The 19,495-nt window shown below is 42.7% G+C and overlaps 2 protein-coding genes across 4 annotated transcripts in view; both read left to right on the top strand.

Moving 5' to 3' along the window:
* rock1 (Rho-associated, coiled-coil containing protein kinase 1) overlaps positions 1-9,330 on the top strand; it is a 41,189-nt gene extending 31,859 nt beyond the window's left edge. The window contains exons 28-33 of one of the 3 annotated variants that reach the window (XM_062529877.1): positions 3,013-3,083; positions 3,442-3,530; positions 3,660-3,738; positions 5,025-5,286; positions 5,646-5,853; positions 6,308-9,330. In XM_062529877.1, coding sequence (XP_062385861.1) covers positions 3,013-3,083; positions 3,442-3,530; positions 3,660-3,738; positions 5,025-5,286; positions 5,646-5,853; positions 6,308-6,374 — 776 coding nt within the window. In that variant the 3' untranslated portion in view covers positions 6,375-9,330. The remainder of the gene's footprint in view (positions 1-3,012; positions 3,084-3,441; positions 3,531-3,659; positions 3,739-5,024; positions 5,287-5,645; positions 5,854-6,307) is intronic. The other 2 variants (XM_062529886.1, XM_062529895.1) reach the window with 2 other exon arrangements.
* Positions 9,331-15,564: 6,234 nt separating this feature from the next.
* The window catches only part of greb1l (GREB1 like retinoic acid receptor coactivator), a 44,176-nt gene continuing 40,245 nt past the window's right edge, over positions 15,565-19,495 (top strand). Inside the window, exon 1 of the mRNA XM_062529916.1 lies at positions 15,565-15,687. The gene's annotated coding sequence lies outside the window, so the exon portion shown is untranslated. The remainder of the gene's footprint in view (positions 15,688-19,495) is intronic.

Here is a 19,495-nt window from a genome sequence, read left to right on the forward strand (position 1 = left end):
ACACACACACGCGCAGTGGGAAACCCCCTCTGTCGTGTTTTCGTCTTCTGGGGGCATGTTGACCAAGAGGAACCCATGTGGACGAGGAGGACGCACCCTCGTCTGGAGGATGCGTGCTGTTTTTTGGCGGTCGGCGTAATTGGAGCGCTGCAGAACAACGTTTATAATCACAGGCTGTTACTGTTAGTGTTAATGAAGCCCATGCTCAGTTACATGTCCATGTGCTAGTCATTAGTGGGGGGTGATCCCTCTGCTGATGAATGTTCATCTGTTCATCTGCTGAGAGATCCAGCATGGAGAAGCACTGGTCCCCATGTTGCATTTCCTGCTCCAAATACCAAATCTGTGTTGTATCATGCCATCTCCCCTCCACAGCCGACATGTTTGAGCTTCCCCTCAAATTGTGGGTTTGCTTAGTGGGGTTGCGTTACTCCAGTTGAGGTTAGGTTTGGGTTAGAAGTTCTCCCAACAAATATATGTATGGGTCCATTGTGCTGTTAACCCAGAATGATTGCACAGGAAAGTTTAGATAAGTATATAGTTCAGCATTGCTTTTATCCAGACCTGGAAATGTATGTACATTTGGGTGAAAATCTAAAGGTTTCGCTCAATACATACAGAAAGAGAATGCATTAAAATGGCATTTATCCTAAACACGTAAGTTCAGGATCACAGCAAAATCACAAACTTCTCCTATTCATGGGTTTCATCCGGTCCCTCTCCACAGGTGAATAAAATCAACTCCTTAATTATCAATGCAGACTGCATGGTGCTTGATTGATACACCTGTGGAAAGGGACCTGATGAAACCCATGGATAAAACTACATAATAAATGGGAGGTCTTAAAGACAAATAAATAGTAAGAAAAGGGCAAGCCCAGTCATTTTTATACTAGAACACCAGTAACAATATTTGTTAAACTAGAAACTAGTCATGTCAGTAGATAGCCTGCCAGTGTCCTGTCACTTTAGGCAAAGCAGGGTGTCATTCATTTGTAATGTCACCCTGCCCTGCGATGCCTTGGCTATCAAACATTTGGTGTGCTAACCTGCCATGAATTTCAGTTCCTGCTCTCCTTGTTTAATGTGTAACACTGGAGGATGAGCACCACATGTAGATAGATGGCACATTAACCCGATGGTAGACTCTTAAGACAGGGCACAGGGTGTAGGGTTCCCATGTTGGCAGGTGGATGTTGTACATTTGACTGCTGGTGTCTTGTGTGTTCAACTCCTCTTCCATCTCTTGTTTCCCACCATTTCCAGTCGGTTTCTCCTTGCTCCCCTCCTCTCTGTCTGCTGTATTTTGTCTCCTCTGTGAGTAGCTTGGAGTCCGGGATTGCTTTCTTCATGCCTGGCCTGTGGTGGTGACGATGACACTCTGAATGTTCTTGTGTCTGTTATGATTGATTTTTGTTGTGGTTGCGTTGGTTGTTTTCTGATGGAAATGCCGTTTTTGTCCTGTGTTTGTGTTCAGTGATGCATTTGAAAGTGTTGGTCCCAGAGCGGCATGTTGTGAATTATGAGCCTGATACATCAAGGCTTTGCACAACTTGATTTGATGTCTAGCAGTGTGTCGAGTGGCAACAGTTTTAATGTGTTGTTAAAACCCCCTGTAAACACTTGAGCATGGAATATAATTTGGAATAAATCAGATTTTCTTTTCTTTTCTTTTCTTTCTTTCTTTCTCTCTTTCTCTCTTTCTCTCTTTCTTTCTTTCTTTCTTTCTCTCTCTCTCTATTTCTCTCTCTCTGATGAATAATATATTGGTCACCTCTTTATTGGTTCAATATGGCTTCATTTAACATATTAAAAGTCCACTAACTTCACATTTTAATCTTCATATATTTGCTAAACCATTTCTCTGCTCCGTCAGAATTTCTGTATTTGTTTTCACTTAACAATGCTCTGTTGACACTAGAGCCCTGGCCGTTTGAAGAAGCCCAACTTCTCCCAGGGCAAAGAGGGCCGGCCCTTTCACCTGTCAGAGCTGCATTCTGCTCTCTGTACTGTTCCCGTGTGTGTTTAACCTCTGGCTCTGAGCACCTTTCAAACGTGTCTCACACATAACATACCCCCACACAGCCACTTCTTCTTTTTTGCACCATCACTTCTTTTTGTGTTTCAACACTGTAGTGTTCTGTCAGCATGCCACCAACCACCAGTGTGTGTGTGTGTGTGTGAGTATCCTGTGAGAATGAACCACCCTAGTCTCATACACTTACAGAGACAAACAAAACAAAACCCCCCCCCAAAAAAAATGTCCTTAACACCGTTTCTGTTTAACTGCTGCTGCCTCACAGCATGCCTTTGGGAGTGGAGTGGTAACAGTTTAACATAGCGACCGCTTGCGCCGCTGGCTGTGGCCTTTTCAAAGTGAGCGGAGGACAGAGGCCGCTTTCAGCTACCGCAGCAGCAGCGCGCCTCTCCCCCACCGCCGCCACCAAAACAGGAAGTCTTTGTGCTCGGCCGTCGGCTGCAGACGATTTGATTGGTCGCGCCCCGACCGCTTGCGTCGGCGAGAGTGACGTGATTGTTTTAAGTTCCTGTGCCTCTGCTGCTTCAATGGTTGTCAGAGGGCGGAGGTAGCGCGGCTCCCAGTGTGAGACCGTAACGTACCTTATGCACGCGCAGGAACACACACACACACGTACACACACGTATACACACGTACCCACATTTACACACACACACGTACACACGTCATAGTGTGTCTGCCGAGCTCAAAGACCAGGCAGGCGGAGTGGAGGCCGATTGTCTGCAGCAGGCTTATTGTTATTGTTGAAAAGTGCTCTAACAAGGCACAGCCTGTAGTGGTGGTTGATTATTTGGTTTATTATGTGGTTTATTTATTTATTTATTTATTTATTTATTTATTTATTCGGCTGAAATTTGGATTTTTCTTTTTTATATCAATTTCAGTTCAATATATTTATTTATTTATTTGGAGCATGTTGTTGTCAGGAATTCTGGAGGTAGATTGTCCTCTGACATGCCTTTTTTATTTTACAGAATCCAGAATGGAAGGCTGGCTGTCGATACCTAACCGTGCTAACATAAAACGATACGGCTGGAAGAAGCAGGTAACATCTCTCACTTCTTAGTTTGTTAGGAAGTCAGCAGTCGTCATTTCCAGCGTTTTGTCGGGGCAGTATGAAGATGTTTGTGTTGCTCCTGGGCAGCTCCTGGAGCCCCCTGTGTGTCTGTATTGGAGTGGCATTACACTCATTGATGCACTTATTGTGGTTTTTAATTTGTTGTTAGAAGTGCTCTTGTTTTGTTATGTTTTTACCATGTTGTAAGTTTGGTTAAAAAGCGTCAGCCAAATGTAATGTAATTTACTGTAATGTAATGTAATGGAGTGGTATGAAGGCTAGCACTGCTACTACAGGGCCTCTGTTGATTGCCGCTCTTAATCCAGTTGCCTTTGCTCTCTCGCAGTACGTTGTGGTCAGCAGCAAGAAAATCATCTTCTACAATGATGAGCAGGACAAAGAGCAGTCCAGCCCCTCTATGGTACTTGATATCGAGTGAGTATGACGGTCAAGGACCCGCGAATCACATCTTCTCTTGTCCTTCTCTCATTTCTCTCTGTTCATATGGACCTGGGAAATGTCAGCTCTGTAATGGGTGCTGTCGGTTTGTGTTTGTGTCTCTAGCAAACTGTTCCACGTGCGTCCGGTCACACAGGGTGATGTGTACCGAGCGGAGACTGACGAAATTCCCAGGATATTCCAGGTGAGTGTGTGTTTATGTGTGTCGGCTGTAAATCTGTGTTTCTCTCTGCTAGTTGAAGTAGTAGTCAGGAAGTTCTTACTTTGAGCCCCTTGACTTCAGCCTGCCCCTTTGAGGAAACTATAAACCACAGTTACAGCTCATAGTCACATTTAGCCTGAAAAACCATTCCTACTGCTGCTTAGCTTGGCTTATTTGTCAGCCATCCAGCTGATGATGCTGATGCAGAAATGCAGAGTCCACATCGACAAGTGATGCAAAATCCAGAATCGACAAAAAGACCAAGTGGCACACCTGCCAGAAAACACAGGATAGTGGAGCTGGCCACAACTTCAGAGAATACAAATGGCATGCAATTGTTAGTCATGAGTGGGTCCTCAGAAAATATCCTCCCCCAAAAGGGGTCCTTGGAACCAACAACAATGAGAATCGGATCTAGATGTCCCTCCTGACAGCATATTGTATTTGTTCATCTCACCTGAAGACATCATTTATGCATAAAAGGGCTAACAAATGTTATGAAAGTATGGATGTTTTATAACGATTTATATAGTGATTTAAAGGTTGTAGTAGCAAGACTTGCTGTACATGTTGATCTGTAAGTTAAACAACATTTTGATCAAAAATTGTGAATGATTTCTATTTGAATCTGTATAAGTGTGTGAATATGTGTCTGTTACATTCCAGTCTGGCTAGGCTTTTTTTGGCATCAGCTGGGTTGGTTGCCGCATGAGAGAAGCTTATCACTTGACTTGACTTGAACTCTGCTAGCACAACAGAAACCACAGCTAGCACCTAGCCCCACATTAATGTAAATCATGAAGGCTAGCCAGGATTATGCAATACACAGCTGTGCGGGCATATGTGAGCTCTACCCCTGCTTAATCTCTGCCTTACATGTGTCTCTTGTGGACGAACTTCTCATAAAAACAGAAGTCTCCTCTGCTGTGGAAAAAGAACAGCAAAAAATGATCCTGTCATGCATGTTGGATTGAGTGTGCCTTTGCACTGTTGTGTGTGGTGTTGCCGCATGCTTAGATCACGAGGGTCTCTCCAACCAGCATGCCAGACCTGTAGCCAAATTTTGGCTCACACTGTGGTGTGCAACTGGTATTTCCCCTGCTCAATTGTGTGGCCACTCGTTTCATCGATGGTGTTATCAGAAAAACCTTAATAGGATCGTTATCACAGAGTTATTAATGTCCGTATAAAGCGTAATGTAAATTTCTTATTTATTGCACATTATGATGCGAGTCATTGATGCACCTCTTCTCTCCTCGTCTCCGCAGATCCTCTACGCCAACGAGGGCGAGTGCAGGAAGGAGGCGGACATGGAGACGGTCCCCCAGGGGGACAAGACCAACTGCCTGCCCCACAAGGGCCACGAGTTCATCCCCACGCTCTACCACTTCCCCACCAACTGCGAGGCCTGCGCCAAGCCCCTGTGGCACGTCTTCAAGCCGCCGCCCGCCCTCGAGTGCCGGCGCTGCCACGTCAAGTGCCACAAGGACCACCTGGACAAGAAGGAGGACGTCATCGCGCCGTGTAAAGGTGAGGAGAGGCGGAAAACCTGCCGGGCGCCCTGAACGCCTTGAAGCTGTTAGTGCCTTGTGGAGGTTGCAGGTGTCCAGGATGTGTGTGCCAGTAAGGCTGGGAGTATGTTAGTGATGTCCTAGGCAGCTGTGTTTTATGTTGTGGTTGTTGGTTTGCTTTATAGCAAGGAATATTCTAGTTTTACCTCCCTTACCTCCCTCAATTTTTTTGCTTGAGCAATGAGAATTCTCACAGTTAACGTGTGTGTGTGTGTGTGTGTGTGTGTGTGTGTGTGTGTGTGTGTGTGTGTGTGTGTGTGTGTGTGTGTGTGTGTGTGTGTGTGTGTGTGTGTGCGTGCGTGCGTGTGTGTGATGCAGTGAATTACGACGTGACGTCAGCGAGGGATATGCTGCTGCTGGCCCTGACTCAGGACGAGCAGAAGAAGTGGATCGGTCACCTGGGCAAGAAGATCCCCAAGACCCCTCCCTCCACCTTCTCCAGGGCCTCCCCGCGCTCCATGTCCACCCGCTCCGTAGCAAACCAGTCCTTCCGCAAGAACCCCAAAAGTATCACGGGCAAGCCAAGGTAACGACCGCGCACCCCGACACGCACCACACACTGTTTGATCGCCAAGGGCACTCCTTTGCACTAACTCCTCAACAGCCATCTATGATGGCATGAGAGAAGGCAAATAGCGCACAGTCAGCGCCATCAAATATGATGTGTCATGCTGCTGCAGTAGTTTCATGCCGGCATTCCTTGTGCAGTTAGTTTGAAAGGGAACTGATGCATCGTCAAGATATCATTTTAAACTCAGTTCAGTTTGACATTCTGATCTTTAGGTAGATAAAGATGGACCACAAAACCCAAATATGTTGCTTTTTGTCTTTGTAGTTTTAAATATGTAAAGCCGGTCCTGTGTTTGTTGTGGATCGGCGGTAGCTAGGACAACCGTTGTTCTGGACGTGGTGTCCTGTGTGGCACATCCAGAGGCTGCTGGATTGTGTGGTGACCCCGCTGTTTATCTCCTGTGTTGTAGCAGAAAGCAGTCGAGCATCCGACTGGCCGACACTGAGCACGCAGACACAACATCCAGTACATGCTGACACAACTCGTCCCCCGGCCACAGCTTTATTTTCAGAGGAATCTTACCACCACCACCACCGTTACTACCACCACCGTTACTACCCCCCCATGCGCTGTCCATAGCCAGCCCCTTGTGGCCCCGCTCCCCCTCTCTCTCTCTAATGTGATTAACCCTCTCGGGTGGTACTGTTGTTGGGCTGCTCCTTCTCTCTCACTCACATCTGGGTCTGGCTCTCTCTCTCTCTCTGTGGTTCAGTAGGGAACTAATGGTGCGTTACCACTGACTCTGGATCAGCTAAGGGTGATCTGTGGTGTCTGTTGTGTTTGGTGAGAGGACTGATAGAGGACTATGAGGTGCTGCTGATCAGTGCTGGGTTCTCATGAGCTGTTTTCACGCTGGGCAGCTGCAACTGGTGCTGTACTGCCCCCTGCAGGACATGAAGCACAGTTGTTTTATGTTTACTGACGTTTACATTCATTCACTGAGCAGATGCTTTTTTCAAAAGCAGTTTACATATATCAGTTATAATACAAGGGCATTGTTACATTGTCCTTGGAGCAACTCAGGGTTAAATGCCTTGCTCAAGGGCACAATGGTGGAAGCCAGGAGTTGAACCCACAACTTGTCTGACTACAGCATGCTAGCCCAGCTGCTGCTTAATTACTATGCTACCACTGCCCTATTCTCTGTAGCCATTCCCTGTTCGCTGCCCAGTCACATGCATTACCCAGCAGCAGTCCCGTGCTAACAAGCTACGTCTGTAAATATACAGCCATTCACAGAGCCATCACTTACTGGCTTCGTGTTGGGGAATCTCACCCGCGCCTTGGGTTTTTTCTGTAACATAACTGAACGTTTCCACATCTCTTGGGGCATCTGAAGCGGGTTGAGTCTTTATTTACAGCTTGGAGAGCCCAGCAGAGTACCCTTTATTGTTGGCATTTTATTTGTTTGCTTCAGGAATTGGATCGGGGAGGTATATTAGCTTGATGAATACTGTACAACATATTGCATACAGCAGCTTTAACTAACCCATTGTGTTTGCCTACTCCTTTAAAAGAGCTCTTATGGGATGTCTGTGTTGTCTGCTTTCTTTCAGCTAACCATCTGATCCATTGGATTCTGTTGGGACTTTGTACCTTTTTATCCTTCAAAAAAGAAAAAAAATAGAAAAAAAATACCCTCAAACCATTAGAAAAGGATTCACACAATTAACACACACACACACACACACACACACACACACACACTTTCACTCACACACACACACACACACACACACACACACACACACACACACACACACACACACACACACACACACACACACACACACACACACACACACACACTTTCACTCTCACACACTTTCACTCACACAGAAGTTAATACAGAGACAGTTTGACCAACGCTGGATATTTGGGACCAGTGCCTGACACAAGGCATCCTTTCTTCTCCACCCCTTCTCTCTCTCCCTCCTTCCCTCCCTCCCTTCATCCCTCCCTCCCTCCCTCCCTCCCTCCCTCCCTCCCTCTCTCTCTCTGCTTTGACTGGGATTCCTTTTCCTCCAACCTCTCCACACCCTCTCTGTCCTCCGGGCGTCAAGTGGACAGCAGGGACTTTGCTCTGGCCTTGGGATGAGAGCCTAGGGAAGCGGCCCATCTGTGCCCAAGGCTGAGCTCCTCTGTGCGGGCCTCAGGCGGACGCTGTGTGGGGAGGTGGTGGGGGGGGGGGTTTGTATCTCTGGCCTTTGGTGCATGCTCCAGGTCAATAAGGGAGGTCTTATGCAATATGGTGATGCAACAGGGGAAGAGGGGTATATCTGGGGGTGCTAAAACTGGGTTCTTTTCTTCTGTCCGGGATCAGAAACTGTTGTGAGCGAGCATACCTGTTTTCCCATCTCAACGGACTTAACATGCCTTCTTTTCATGAACTCGGGCTGCCTTAATGTCTCTCTCCCTTCTAAGTCTAAAAGGAAATGCGATATCGAACAGAGTATTTGGGTACTGAGTATGTGTGCGTGTTGTATTTTTTGATTCCTGTTTTTTTTTTTTTTCCCAAGGAGCATGCAAGATCATCATTACAATCTATGCATATTAGAATTATAATTATTGTATTATTATTATTATTATTATTGTTATTATTATTATATTTGCTCCAAGCCATAGGAATCCCCATTGTAATGGCATCAGGAGACCTAATGAAATCTTCATAGAAACCATTGACATTTTGTTTGTTCATTTGGGTACATTGTTCCTTTACGTGTGTTATTTTGTTTTTTGTCTCATTTTTGTTTCTTTTTTTTTGTAATGTATTGCCTTACATTGGTTCATAGAAATGGTTCAAAAGGAAACATTAAGTTAACAAATGTAAAACTGCACTGTTTGAATTGTAAATTATTTGTAGAAGACTTAACTGGTGTAGCATTTGGCCCACCTAGTGCCTTAATTTTTGGATAACGATTTTACTGCCATATCTGTCTGTGTTAAACTCCAAACAAGACAAATCTTAACTCTGTATCTTTTTTTAAAAACAAAAGGGTTATCTTCCACGTTGTTGTTTTATTGGAACCTCTGGTGTGAAATGGAAAAGTCCTTCATTTATTTTCAACAAGTTGCGTATTATATCAACCAAAGTACCAGAGATGAGTAAGTATCTGGTGTTATGGATAATGTACCCTAATGAAGGCAAGGTTCCCCTCCATGAACTCTTCCCATTATTGCCAACGTAATCAGATGAAATGGGTAACTTCTTGTCTTGTCGACACAAACCCCCTCAGTGTATATAATCAGACACAAAAGATCATGAATACCTCCACAGTTATCAAAAATGGGTTTTACATACGTGTTCAGTAAAAGAAGCACTGGAACTATGATCTCTTCTGTTTTGTCTTGGATGACTTGCATGTTTCATTGCATTGGAGGCCGCACTGATGGATATGTGTCAATAAACATATCTTTATCTATCGTTTAAAATGTCTTCCGTTGTGCTACACATTTGTTCCCGTCTACAGGCAAAGCTTCACAATACCTGTATCTTGCATGTCTATGTCTTCGATGGGAACCGAGATGACCGTGTCGCATTGTGTAAATTTAGGTTTAAAGGAAGATGCCAAGGAAATTAGCTCATTTGCAAAATTAGCTCATTTGCTGTCTACCACAGAGTTATACAAGAGGATGCATATCCTTCTCTTTGTTGTTTATTCAATAGCACAGCTTAGCATTATTCACTGGTGTCAGACTGGGTTATTGCGCTAACAGAGGAGAGTTAGCTTATGTACAGTATCCTGATCTAACTCTGGGGTTGACCGCAAATAAGCTTGTTTCCCAAAGTGTGTTCCTTTTCAGAGTTCCTTTTTACTTCACAGCTGTTAATAATGTTAATAAATTGCTAAGACCTGGAGAAACTAGTAAAGTACTGACTTGTCAGGTCAGCTTCTTGGTATGTCGGTTCTGGTATAGCATTATATAGCCTAGTTCATACTGATGTACCATTTTTAAATGTTTTTAGATTTCTCTGACTTCAGTGTTCCCACGCTGACTAGAAACAAACAAAAATGTTGAGATGGTGGTGCTCCCTTGGGTGATGTCCATAAAGACTGTAGTTCTTTCCTCCTGTTGCTGCTGTGGTCTCAGTGTTTACAAATGGGAGATTTTGAAGACCGGGGGCCCGTTGCACAAAAGCAGAATTAAGACATCCGGGATAAGTTACTGAGCCGCGATCACTGAATCCTAAACAAGAGCATACCGGCTGAATTGGTTGCACAAAGACCAATCCAGGATGAGCAGACACGGATTCATCAAGCCAGGTGTAAGTTATTCGGTGTATGTGCGCGTTCTCGTTTCTCCCCCAAATAATCGCGGTTGGAATAAAAAAGACGCAAAAAATAGCGTCATGCACACAAAGTGAACAACCGCTTTTGATATAGACTAACAACGAGGTAAAGTTTTACTTTTTTGAATGGGGGATCATGATTATTTCTGTTACATAGCGGGAGTACGTGTGGCAGATCAACTGAGTGCACGTATGCACCCACGTGTGAGAGCTTCCTTGTCTCGGCACGCAACGTCATTAAGGAAGCGCTTTGCCACCGCAAAGATGCACAAAGTATCTTAATTTGTCTTAAAAGCCGAATTAGTTGAAAACACCTTCGAAAAATGTCCCCTCCACTTCCAATCAACTACTAGCCTACAGCAGCCTATTCATCAAACATCTGTCAAAAAAGAAGCAAACAACGAGTAGGCTATGTTTTTAATTATAAGGCCACCATAATTTAGATGACATCCATATGGTATTAGGCAGACATTCTGCTGTGTTTTGCGAGTAAATGCATGTAGCAAATAATATATAAATGGAATCTACAGCTCTTAAAAAAAATCACGTGGAGGTCTCATTTGAATGACAGCTAGCTGAACCAATCAGATAATGTAATTACCATTAGAATCAACTTATCTTGGATGTTAGCCTGGTCAGGAGCAGGCTAGCTCCACAGAATAAATCGCCATGGTAACTTATACCATAACATATCCTGCTGCCCCCTATCCCGCTTTTGTGCAACTGGATCACGGATAAATTGAGCCAGGATAACCAAGATATCCCGGGTTAATCCCTTATCCTAGTTTTGTGCAATAGGCCCCGGGAATGTTTGTTTAGACTGCAATCTCATACAGACGGTTAATAAGCAGAATATTTGGATATTTAAAAGAGTAAAATCACTGCAGATAATAATACAAATAACTAGAGATTAGAAGAATTGATCATTGTACACATATTTATGTGCACTTATGACAAGCAATAGGTTTGGGCATAGCCTAAATATATGGATAAATACGAAGACAATTCTATATATGGATCTGTGATGCTCCAGTTTGTACCCAGTGATTTGTATCCATCTATTTTTGTTGTTAGAGCCCTAGCACCAAAGGTGTGAATCTATGTTCCTGGAACGATTATTGATATTATGGTTAATGAAATGTATGCTTTTTCTCAAAGGGTTTTCCTTTTTGAGATGGTTCCCATGGGGAACTCATGAATTTTGGGAAACAACAGGTGTTACACAAAGCACTTAGCGTCAAAAGCTTGGCCCCAGGTGTGACCCAGCAACTTCCTAGTGCCCCCTTACGTGACTGGTTGGCATTTAGTTTCAGCTACACCAGAGTTTACATTAGCTGGCCACAGCCGGATATTTAACGGTTTCATGTGGCTGTCCAGCAGGAAAAAAATGAGTAAATTATAAAATGTCTATTAATTAATAATAATACTAATACTTATTATTTAATAGGCCTTACATTTAAATGTGCTTTTAATGCTCAAAATATAGGGCTACAATGGCCTATATGTTACCACAAGAACTTATAAGTAAACTTCAATTTATTAGTAAAGCAGACACCACCTTTCTTATGCGTCCTCACAATGGGGTCCCTAATCCCCGTACCAACTTTGGTTCTGATACTGGGTGGCTCTCAAACTCTCTCCTCGGGCCTTGAGGATTGTTCCCACTGATCTATAACTAGGCCTAACACTGGATAGACTATCCCATTGTTGCCGCCCCATCATTCTTTATCTAGATCAGTGAGGACGAGGATCAAGGAAGGAAGGGAGGGTGTATAAAAGACCAAATGAGAGGCACCCTATGAAGTGTAGCAGAGATATGAGCGTACTTCCTGTTTCACTTTTTTCTAAACCAAGGCTGGAAATGATGTCATGACCATGGGACTTTCAGTCCACGCCACGGGTAATCTGTTAAGAAAAGCATTGGGGGAAAAAATCAAGTGAAATTTTGTTAGGACTATGTCGGAACAAATCACTTGCCAGAGGCTGCATTTCATCTCAAAGCACCTTTATTAATTTTCTTAGCACAGTTAACAGATGACTTACTGAGTTTCAGCCCATTGTTTAATGTGTTTGTCACTCAACTGACACTAAGGATGCGCAGCACATCACTAGTCCAACGGAATTTTTGTAAATTATTGCAACACACACACACACACACATTCATGCATAAACTGGCTCACAAACACAAATTAACATGCGCGCGCACACACACACACACACACACACACACACTCTCTCACCCACTTAAACACATAGCCTAAGCAAACACACTCACCTAAATACATGAGCTGCAAGAGGGGATGGAGTAGGAGATGGCGGCAAATTGACAAGTGATTTATTTTTGCTAAGAGAATGTACAGAACTGAGCGATGGTCACATTTTAATTTTATACCACTATGCTGTACATCTATTGTAGGATATTGTACAGATAGAGAAGTACTCAGAATGTATCTCTTTCAATTTTGACAAATCATGTCATGTCAACTATTTGGAACTTGTAATGCCTTGTATAGTTCATTCTTCTTTTCAACTTCACTATCAAAAACTGAGACTGGCTACTGAGTCTAGGCAAAGCATTGACTGTTGCTTCTCTGAAGGGACACACAGAACTCTATCATAAATACATTTCTGCTGTTTTTTGGGAATTTTTTTGGCAAATGGTATATGCACTGCTATTACTGTATGTGCCTCTTAAGTATACAGATGATTGAGTTCTGGAGGAATTGTCGATAACATACATATTCTAGCACAGGGGTCTTCAACTTTTTTCAGCCCAAGGACCCCTTGGCTGTGAGAGAGACTGAGCACGGACCCCCACACCTGGCCCACCTCAAATCATTTGAACCGTCAGTCATGAGTGCCTACATGCACGTACGCGCACGCACACACACGAACGCACACATTCTAACAGGATGTGGGTATGAATTACAGCGGATCCTGAGAGCCAGTCGCCTCGTCCAACATCAGTGTGTGACCTCACAAATGCGCTTCTGCTAGAATGGTAAAAAAAACACACTCCTAAACCTTGTAGAAAGTCCTCCCAGAAATGTTGAAGCTGTTATAGCTGCAAAGGGTGGACTGACGTCATCATAAACCCTATGGTTTAAGGATGGGATGTGACCGAAGTTCATATGTGAGTCAAGGCAGGTGAGCGACTTTTGGCAATATAGTGTCTGCACACAGACATGCATGCATCCAGTGGTTCTCAAACTGTGGTACGTGTAGTGTTGTGCTACTCTAGGAGTCTCCAATATTATTTCATGAAGACAAAAATCACTTAAAATATAGGCTATAAAACATACATTATGAAAATTGTTCAATTCAAACTAGTTGTTTTATCTCTTGGTGAAAATCAAAACAAAAAAAAACAGTACAATGTAAAAATATATTTAAATTGGTCTGCGCTGCCCTACACTTTAATGTCATAACGGTGTACTTGGAGTCACTTGTTCTCTGAAGTGGTACTCAATGTGAAAAGTTTGAGAACCACTGGTGCAGTCTATTACCCAATTTAAATGAGGTATTGTTCTTAATCTGGAGACCAGAGTGAAGTGCCCTGACTTGACAGTAGTGGGCGCTGCTGACTGGGGGGAAACTACAAGATTCTGTACATAGACATATCTATGATTCTGTAGCTGGAGGCACGCTGCCATCTCGATACTCTCAAGTACAGTATGGGCTGTTTACTCATTGATATGAAAAGATCTCAGGCTTCTAACTCAAGTTGTGCACTGCTTTACAAGCACAAGACTTACACATTATAAGATTAAAGCCACTGCACAGAAATAATCTGAAATGCCATAATGTGTAGATTAAAGGTGATTTAGTCTCAAAAAGTATGAGAAAATATGAATCTTGAAATTAATTAAAACATTTCATAGATCTTCATAAAATACTTCACATTGACAGCAAAGGCATGTTGTTGCTGTTTGTGTGCCTTTTTGTTTGTTTATCTTCAGAAATAGGCTACTCCATTTATACATTCCTTGTGTGTGTGAGCACTTTGGCAGTGAGGGTAGCTATATCTCATTCTTGACAGCATCTTTTCTTAGCCCATTTAGAAGGGATGCGTTGCACAACCATTTTCTGATCTCTTCACAGGGAGCTCTGGCACTGTCTGATGAAGACCATCTGATTGGCTACCTCTTTGTCAGTTGAGCTGGTCAGTCAGTCAAGCGGTATAGCCTATTTGTACAAACCAACATCTAAGGAATAATGAAGATGTCATGCTTTCAATGCAGCAGCAATGTTCTTATGCTCTTCCACACATTTGGACATTCTTATCTTACAGGTCTATGGACAACTTTCTTTTGTTGTGTTATGAATGATTGACCAGCCAGCTTTTGCTTTGTTGCTGGACTGTAAATTATAGAAAAAAAAATGTTGGCTATTTTAAGATTTAAGATATTAATGTCCCACTAAAGCACTGCGGAATATCATGTGAGTATCCACAGGCAGGATATCTTTATCAGAGATTAACAATCAACTGAAACATCAAAGCACACATCACTACAAACAGGTTCATCACAAAAATCACAGTAGAAGGAAGACCAGCTGCATTACTTCATGTTCAGAGACCTGGTGTTTAATAAGAGACCCTGTAATATCGGTAGTCCTACATGTTGATACTGTATATCCCCTCCAGTCTGGTTGCCCTGCTGGGTTGTCAGTCTCACAATCTGGATCTACCCTCCCCTTCAGCTATTTTCAACTTCAATGAGCAACCTCAAGATTGCTCAGCTACTTAGATTTAGAAGGTATCAGCCAAGACTTCAAGATCTCCTTCACTGATGTTTACCCTGTTGTAATTGTATAATTCACTCTTTTGAGAATGACTTGTGCTGTAGAAGACTGGTAATTTTCCTTTTCCTTCCTGACACTTTAGTCTGGGTCTGAAAATGATATTAGACTAACCCGGGGACCAGAAATAGGCCTATTAGAGCACATTTGAATTTGAGGATTGGTTTGGTGTCAGCCAGTCTTCTATTATAGGGCTACAACTACATGGACCTAAACACAGCTTAGGCTACATGTAAACTGGTGTTCTGATGCAATGATTGATGGATTAAGCTATATCCTCAAATTGAGCCAGTAGGCATATTGGCGGGGTGGTCTGTTAACACTGCGGAGAATGGACAAATAGGGATTTTAGTCACCTATTAATAACGATGTGATGGTCAGTCTAAACTCACGTCTACCTAAAAAGAGTTTAGCGCCTCCATTTACATTCTTCCTTTGCGAAATATGGAACAGAACAGAACGTCTTTAAATAAATGTCTTAAGTCGAACTAAACGTTTGGTCCAAAATACTCCTCACCTTTCAATCAACCAAACGGTAGCCTACAGACGGTTAGTTCTTTGACGTCACGCTGAACCTCCTACCCAACTGGTAGAGGCGCAAGGAAGAAATTGCGTTCAGCACGGAATGAATCGAGGACGACCGATCAGATCTCTCTACGTATTACGCCAAATTTGAAGTTCTGAGAGCGTCGCACACTGTAAGTTTTATGTTATTACTATTTGCATAATTTTGCCATATCGACCAAAATGTATTAGCCCAGACCAGTTGCCGTTATGAAAGCCTGACTGATGGGATCTCATTGACTTCAGTGAATGAAAGTATGATATGTCATTTACAAATGACTGGCTTTCCCGATAGAGTGGTGTGTAGCCTAGATCTAGCTGCTGTTTTTTTTTTTATTATTCGGCTTCAGTTTGTTGCCAGACTGCTAAGGGTTAACATATAGGGTAAGGTAAGTTGCAACCTAGCCTCAAATTGAAGTGAAATCTCAGAATAGAAATCGCACCATAATACTGTATATCATAAATGACTTCAATAAGCATTTGAGATGCAGTGATCGATAAGCAGAGATAGTCCATAATCCTCTGTAAATTCAGATGTCATTAATAGCCTACCAAACCACCAGGAAAGTACAAGTTTACCAGAATGCTAATTTGATCAGAACATGACTTCAGACTCAATTTGTAACCCAGCAGAATATTAAGACTATTTTGGCAAATAACTTTCTTTCATTTCTTTAATTCTTCTGAAGTTTAACTAGATTGGAACAGAATTATATTGGAGCTGTTGAGAAAATCCAGTTTTCCCTTGCCTTGCCAGATAAATGCCTCTGTTGCCAGCAATCTTTGTAAACCTAATCAGTCTGCAAGAGAGATGATTTATGATTTGGCTACATGTCTGCTCAAGACATGTCTGCTTCAAGGAGAACCTCAGAAGCTTGTCCATCTTTAGCAGATTCTAATCTGAAGTGAACATTCAGCTGGGTCCCTCAAGGTCTATGGACACCAAAGGCTCCAGAGCCTGTTTTTGGTTGCATTCCTTGGTGACTTATCCACCCCTATAGCTAGCAAGTCCACCACTACCCACCCACCCCTCCCCTTAATTCTGTTTAGAATTTCTGGAGGTCACAGACATTTCGGAGCCCTCAACAAATACCTTTCTGCGAAAGCAAAGTTTGCCCAGCAGAGTGCATTTGGATGTGAAACTGAACTGAATCCGCAGTGGAGGCCTGTCAGTCTTGTGCAAAAAAAGTCATTGTTTATGTTACATCTTTATGCAAAATGGATCACACTCAACAAGAAAAAAAAAACATCAGATTGGTAATCCAATCCAGTCTGCTGACTAATTTGTGCACTTAGTGAGAATGTTCTGCGCCAAGAAGAGGTTAGTCAGATAAAAGTCTTAATTTCGGTCATCAATACGGCACATCATGGCCTTAACTTCCTTATGTAATACACAAAAGCAGTCTGTATGGGCTACTACCACCTCTTGACCATATGCAAGCTTGGGGTGCTGCCCTCTCTGATTGGCTTAGGAGATGAACTTTACTGGGTGGCCCAGTCTTGCCCTGAGCACGTGCAGCTCGCGCTCTCAAAGGAGCGGTGGGGTCAGGGGTCTCTGAGTGGCGGCCATCTGGCTCCTTTAGGGGGGCTGGGCTCACTTCCCAAGAGGCAGCCTTTGTTTGTGCAGAACAATTGGGAGTTAATCTGGAGGAGATAAGAATAGCTGTTGTAACACCGCCACCAATGGACATGGATCCTATAGCCTTGAAAAAGACATCTCTTTTTCTCTCTTTCTTACTCTCTCTTCCTCTCTCCCCTTGTCTGTTGCTTCCTCACACTCACACATCCATCATTTTTTTAATGTCCAGTAGCCTCTTGCCGTTTTAGAATTGTCCTGGCATTGGTATTATATAATTATCACCGGTTCATGTTTGATCATGTTCTTCTGTGTGGTTTGTAGTAAAGCGTTCTTGCAGTTGAGTATCAGCACATGATGTTGAATGTCTGGCACAAACCGGCATAAAGTCTCCTGTCACAAGACTCAGGTATAAACGAGAGAGTGTCTATCCGTCAGCTGTTTTAAAATCTCAAATGCGTATCTGCACTGCAGTATCTGAAGGGAAAGCCACAGTGTGCCACAACCCCACGTTGGGTTGTTTCCAGGGAGCAGACAGGCCTAGTAGCAAGGCTTTCACACAAACTCTGGAGTCAGGACTATTGCTATCCCTAAGTCCTTTTGTCATCCATCGGCAGAACCTGTGGGGAAGGACAAAGGTGCTGTTGGATGCAATGGGGAGATAACACTGCTGCATTTGACATCAATTGCTATTGTTCAATCTGTCTTATTTTAGGCTGATGTTACCGAGGTAACAGTTTCATGAATGCATCTTGTGACTGTGACAGCCTCAGTGCAGTAAGCTATCTTTCAGAGCACAGTACTGTTTAACTCGGAACTGGTATGGGTTTTTTTTTGTAGGCTCAGTCAAAAGCCTTATCGGCTCAATCAATCCTCAGTACAATCGGCCACAAGCAGTATTTTTTCCTCTGCTGTGTATTTGCCTCACACAAGATCTAATTCATCATCATTATCTGGTCTTGTTTTGACAAGTATGTATGAGACTGCTTTGTGCATTAACAGCAGGAGAGGAAACTGAGGTTAGGTATGTTTATAGCATCGATTGATTATCAATAATGTCACAAAGGGTGGAATTTCAGTTTCCAATATTTCTTTCCACGAAGAGATCAATACTGTTTTGAAAAGGGTGGACGTATTTTCTAAGGATGAAAATAAATTACTATAAATACTGTAAACACTGGGAAAAATATGGTATATGCTTATTCAATATCTTTATCTGTATATGATCATCTTCATACCACATTGGTTGGCAATGAAGACTGATTTGTACTATAACATATAGTGTATGGATGTCAAGCAGTATTTCATTATCTGTATTTTCTTCTTCTTTACTGAAGAGTTGTAGTCACTTGATAATTAACATAATAAATTATGTAAAACCTTGTCAAAACCAACAGTGAAGACATAGGTGCAGGTGCTAGGATTTATGAAGCAAAGACTTGAACAATTCTTTTTGGACTACTTTCAGAATCAAAATTCATATTTTCTTAGTTTAAAAAGACATACCAAGTACAGAGGGCTCATACATTTGAGTTTGTGATGGGGACTTGAACCTGCTGTTTCACAATTCACAAAGTGTAGGAATGATCCTCACTGACCTTAGATCAGGTCTGTGCTCATTAGACTTGGACTGTTTCAATCCAGGGGCTGTTGTATGCACTCAGTCGGTCACCTTGTCTGGAAGCCTGATCATAGGTCAGTTGTGAAAGCAACATGAGTACTAGGGGTAGGTCTGGGGAGATGCCTCAGGTTCTGTGCAGGTCAAAGCAGCGATGGTTGGCTATGAAGTTCATGTTCAATGACAGTGAATGCTGATCTCATACTCATGAACTAGTATGCAAGCTTGCTCCGGAATGCTGCATGCTTGTTCAGGCATAACTCTGGCTAAGTGTGACTGTCTGCAGTGCCTAAACAAATGCAGTACAGTGGTGTCCACATTCTATTTCATTTCACGTATTAAATATACTCTAGATTTATAATTGTAGATGGTGACGTTTTGTAAAAATGTGACAAGAACACATATTTTTTCACAGATTTTCTATTGCAAAAAAACTCATTATAATTCTCCCTCAGCCATCATGGCACATAGAATGGAGAAAACATTTAGCCATGAGGAAAAACTAGATTTACTGGATAGTCATGGAGGGAGAGAGAGATTTCTGTCTTCTCTTTGCCAAGTATGTGTGTGATGAGTAAGGCAACTCAGTCATCAGCACTAATGTGGGATCAATCAATTGCTCTTAGAGCAGTTCAGTTAAGAGCTGCTGAATGTCAATTAGCCATATTTGCCATTTCTGTACATGTATTTTGTCATTCTAAATGCAACATGTAATTTCTGGCTAAGTACACATCCATCTCATTCTAAA

Source organism: Sardina pilchardus, chromosome 2 (assembly GCF_963854185.1).
Source record: "Sardina pilchardus chromosome 2, fSarPil1.1, whole genome shotgun sequence".
NCBI lineage: Eukaryota > Metazoa > Chordata > Actinopteri > Clupeiformes > Clupeidae > Sardina > Sardina pilchardus.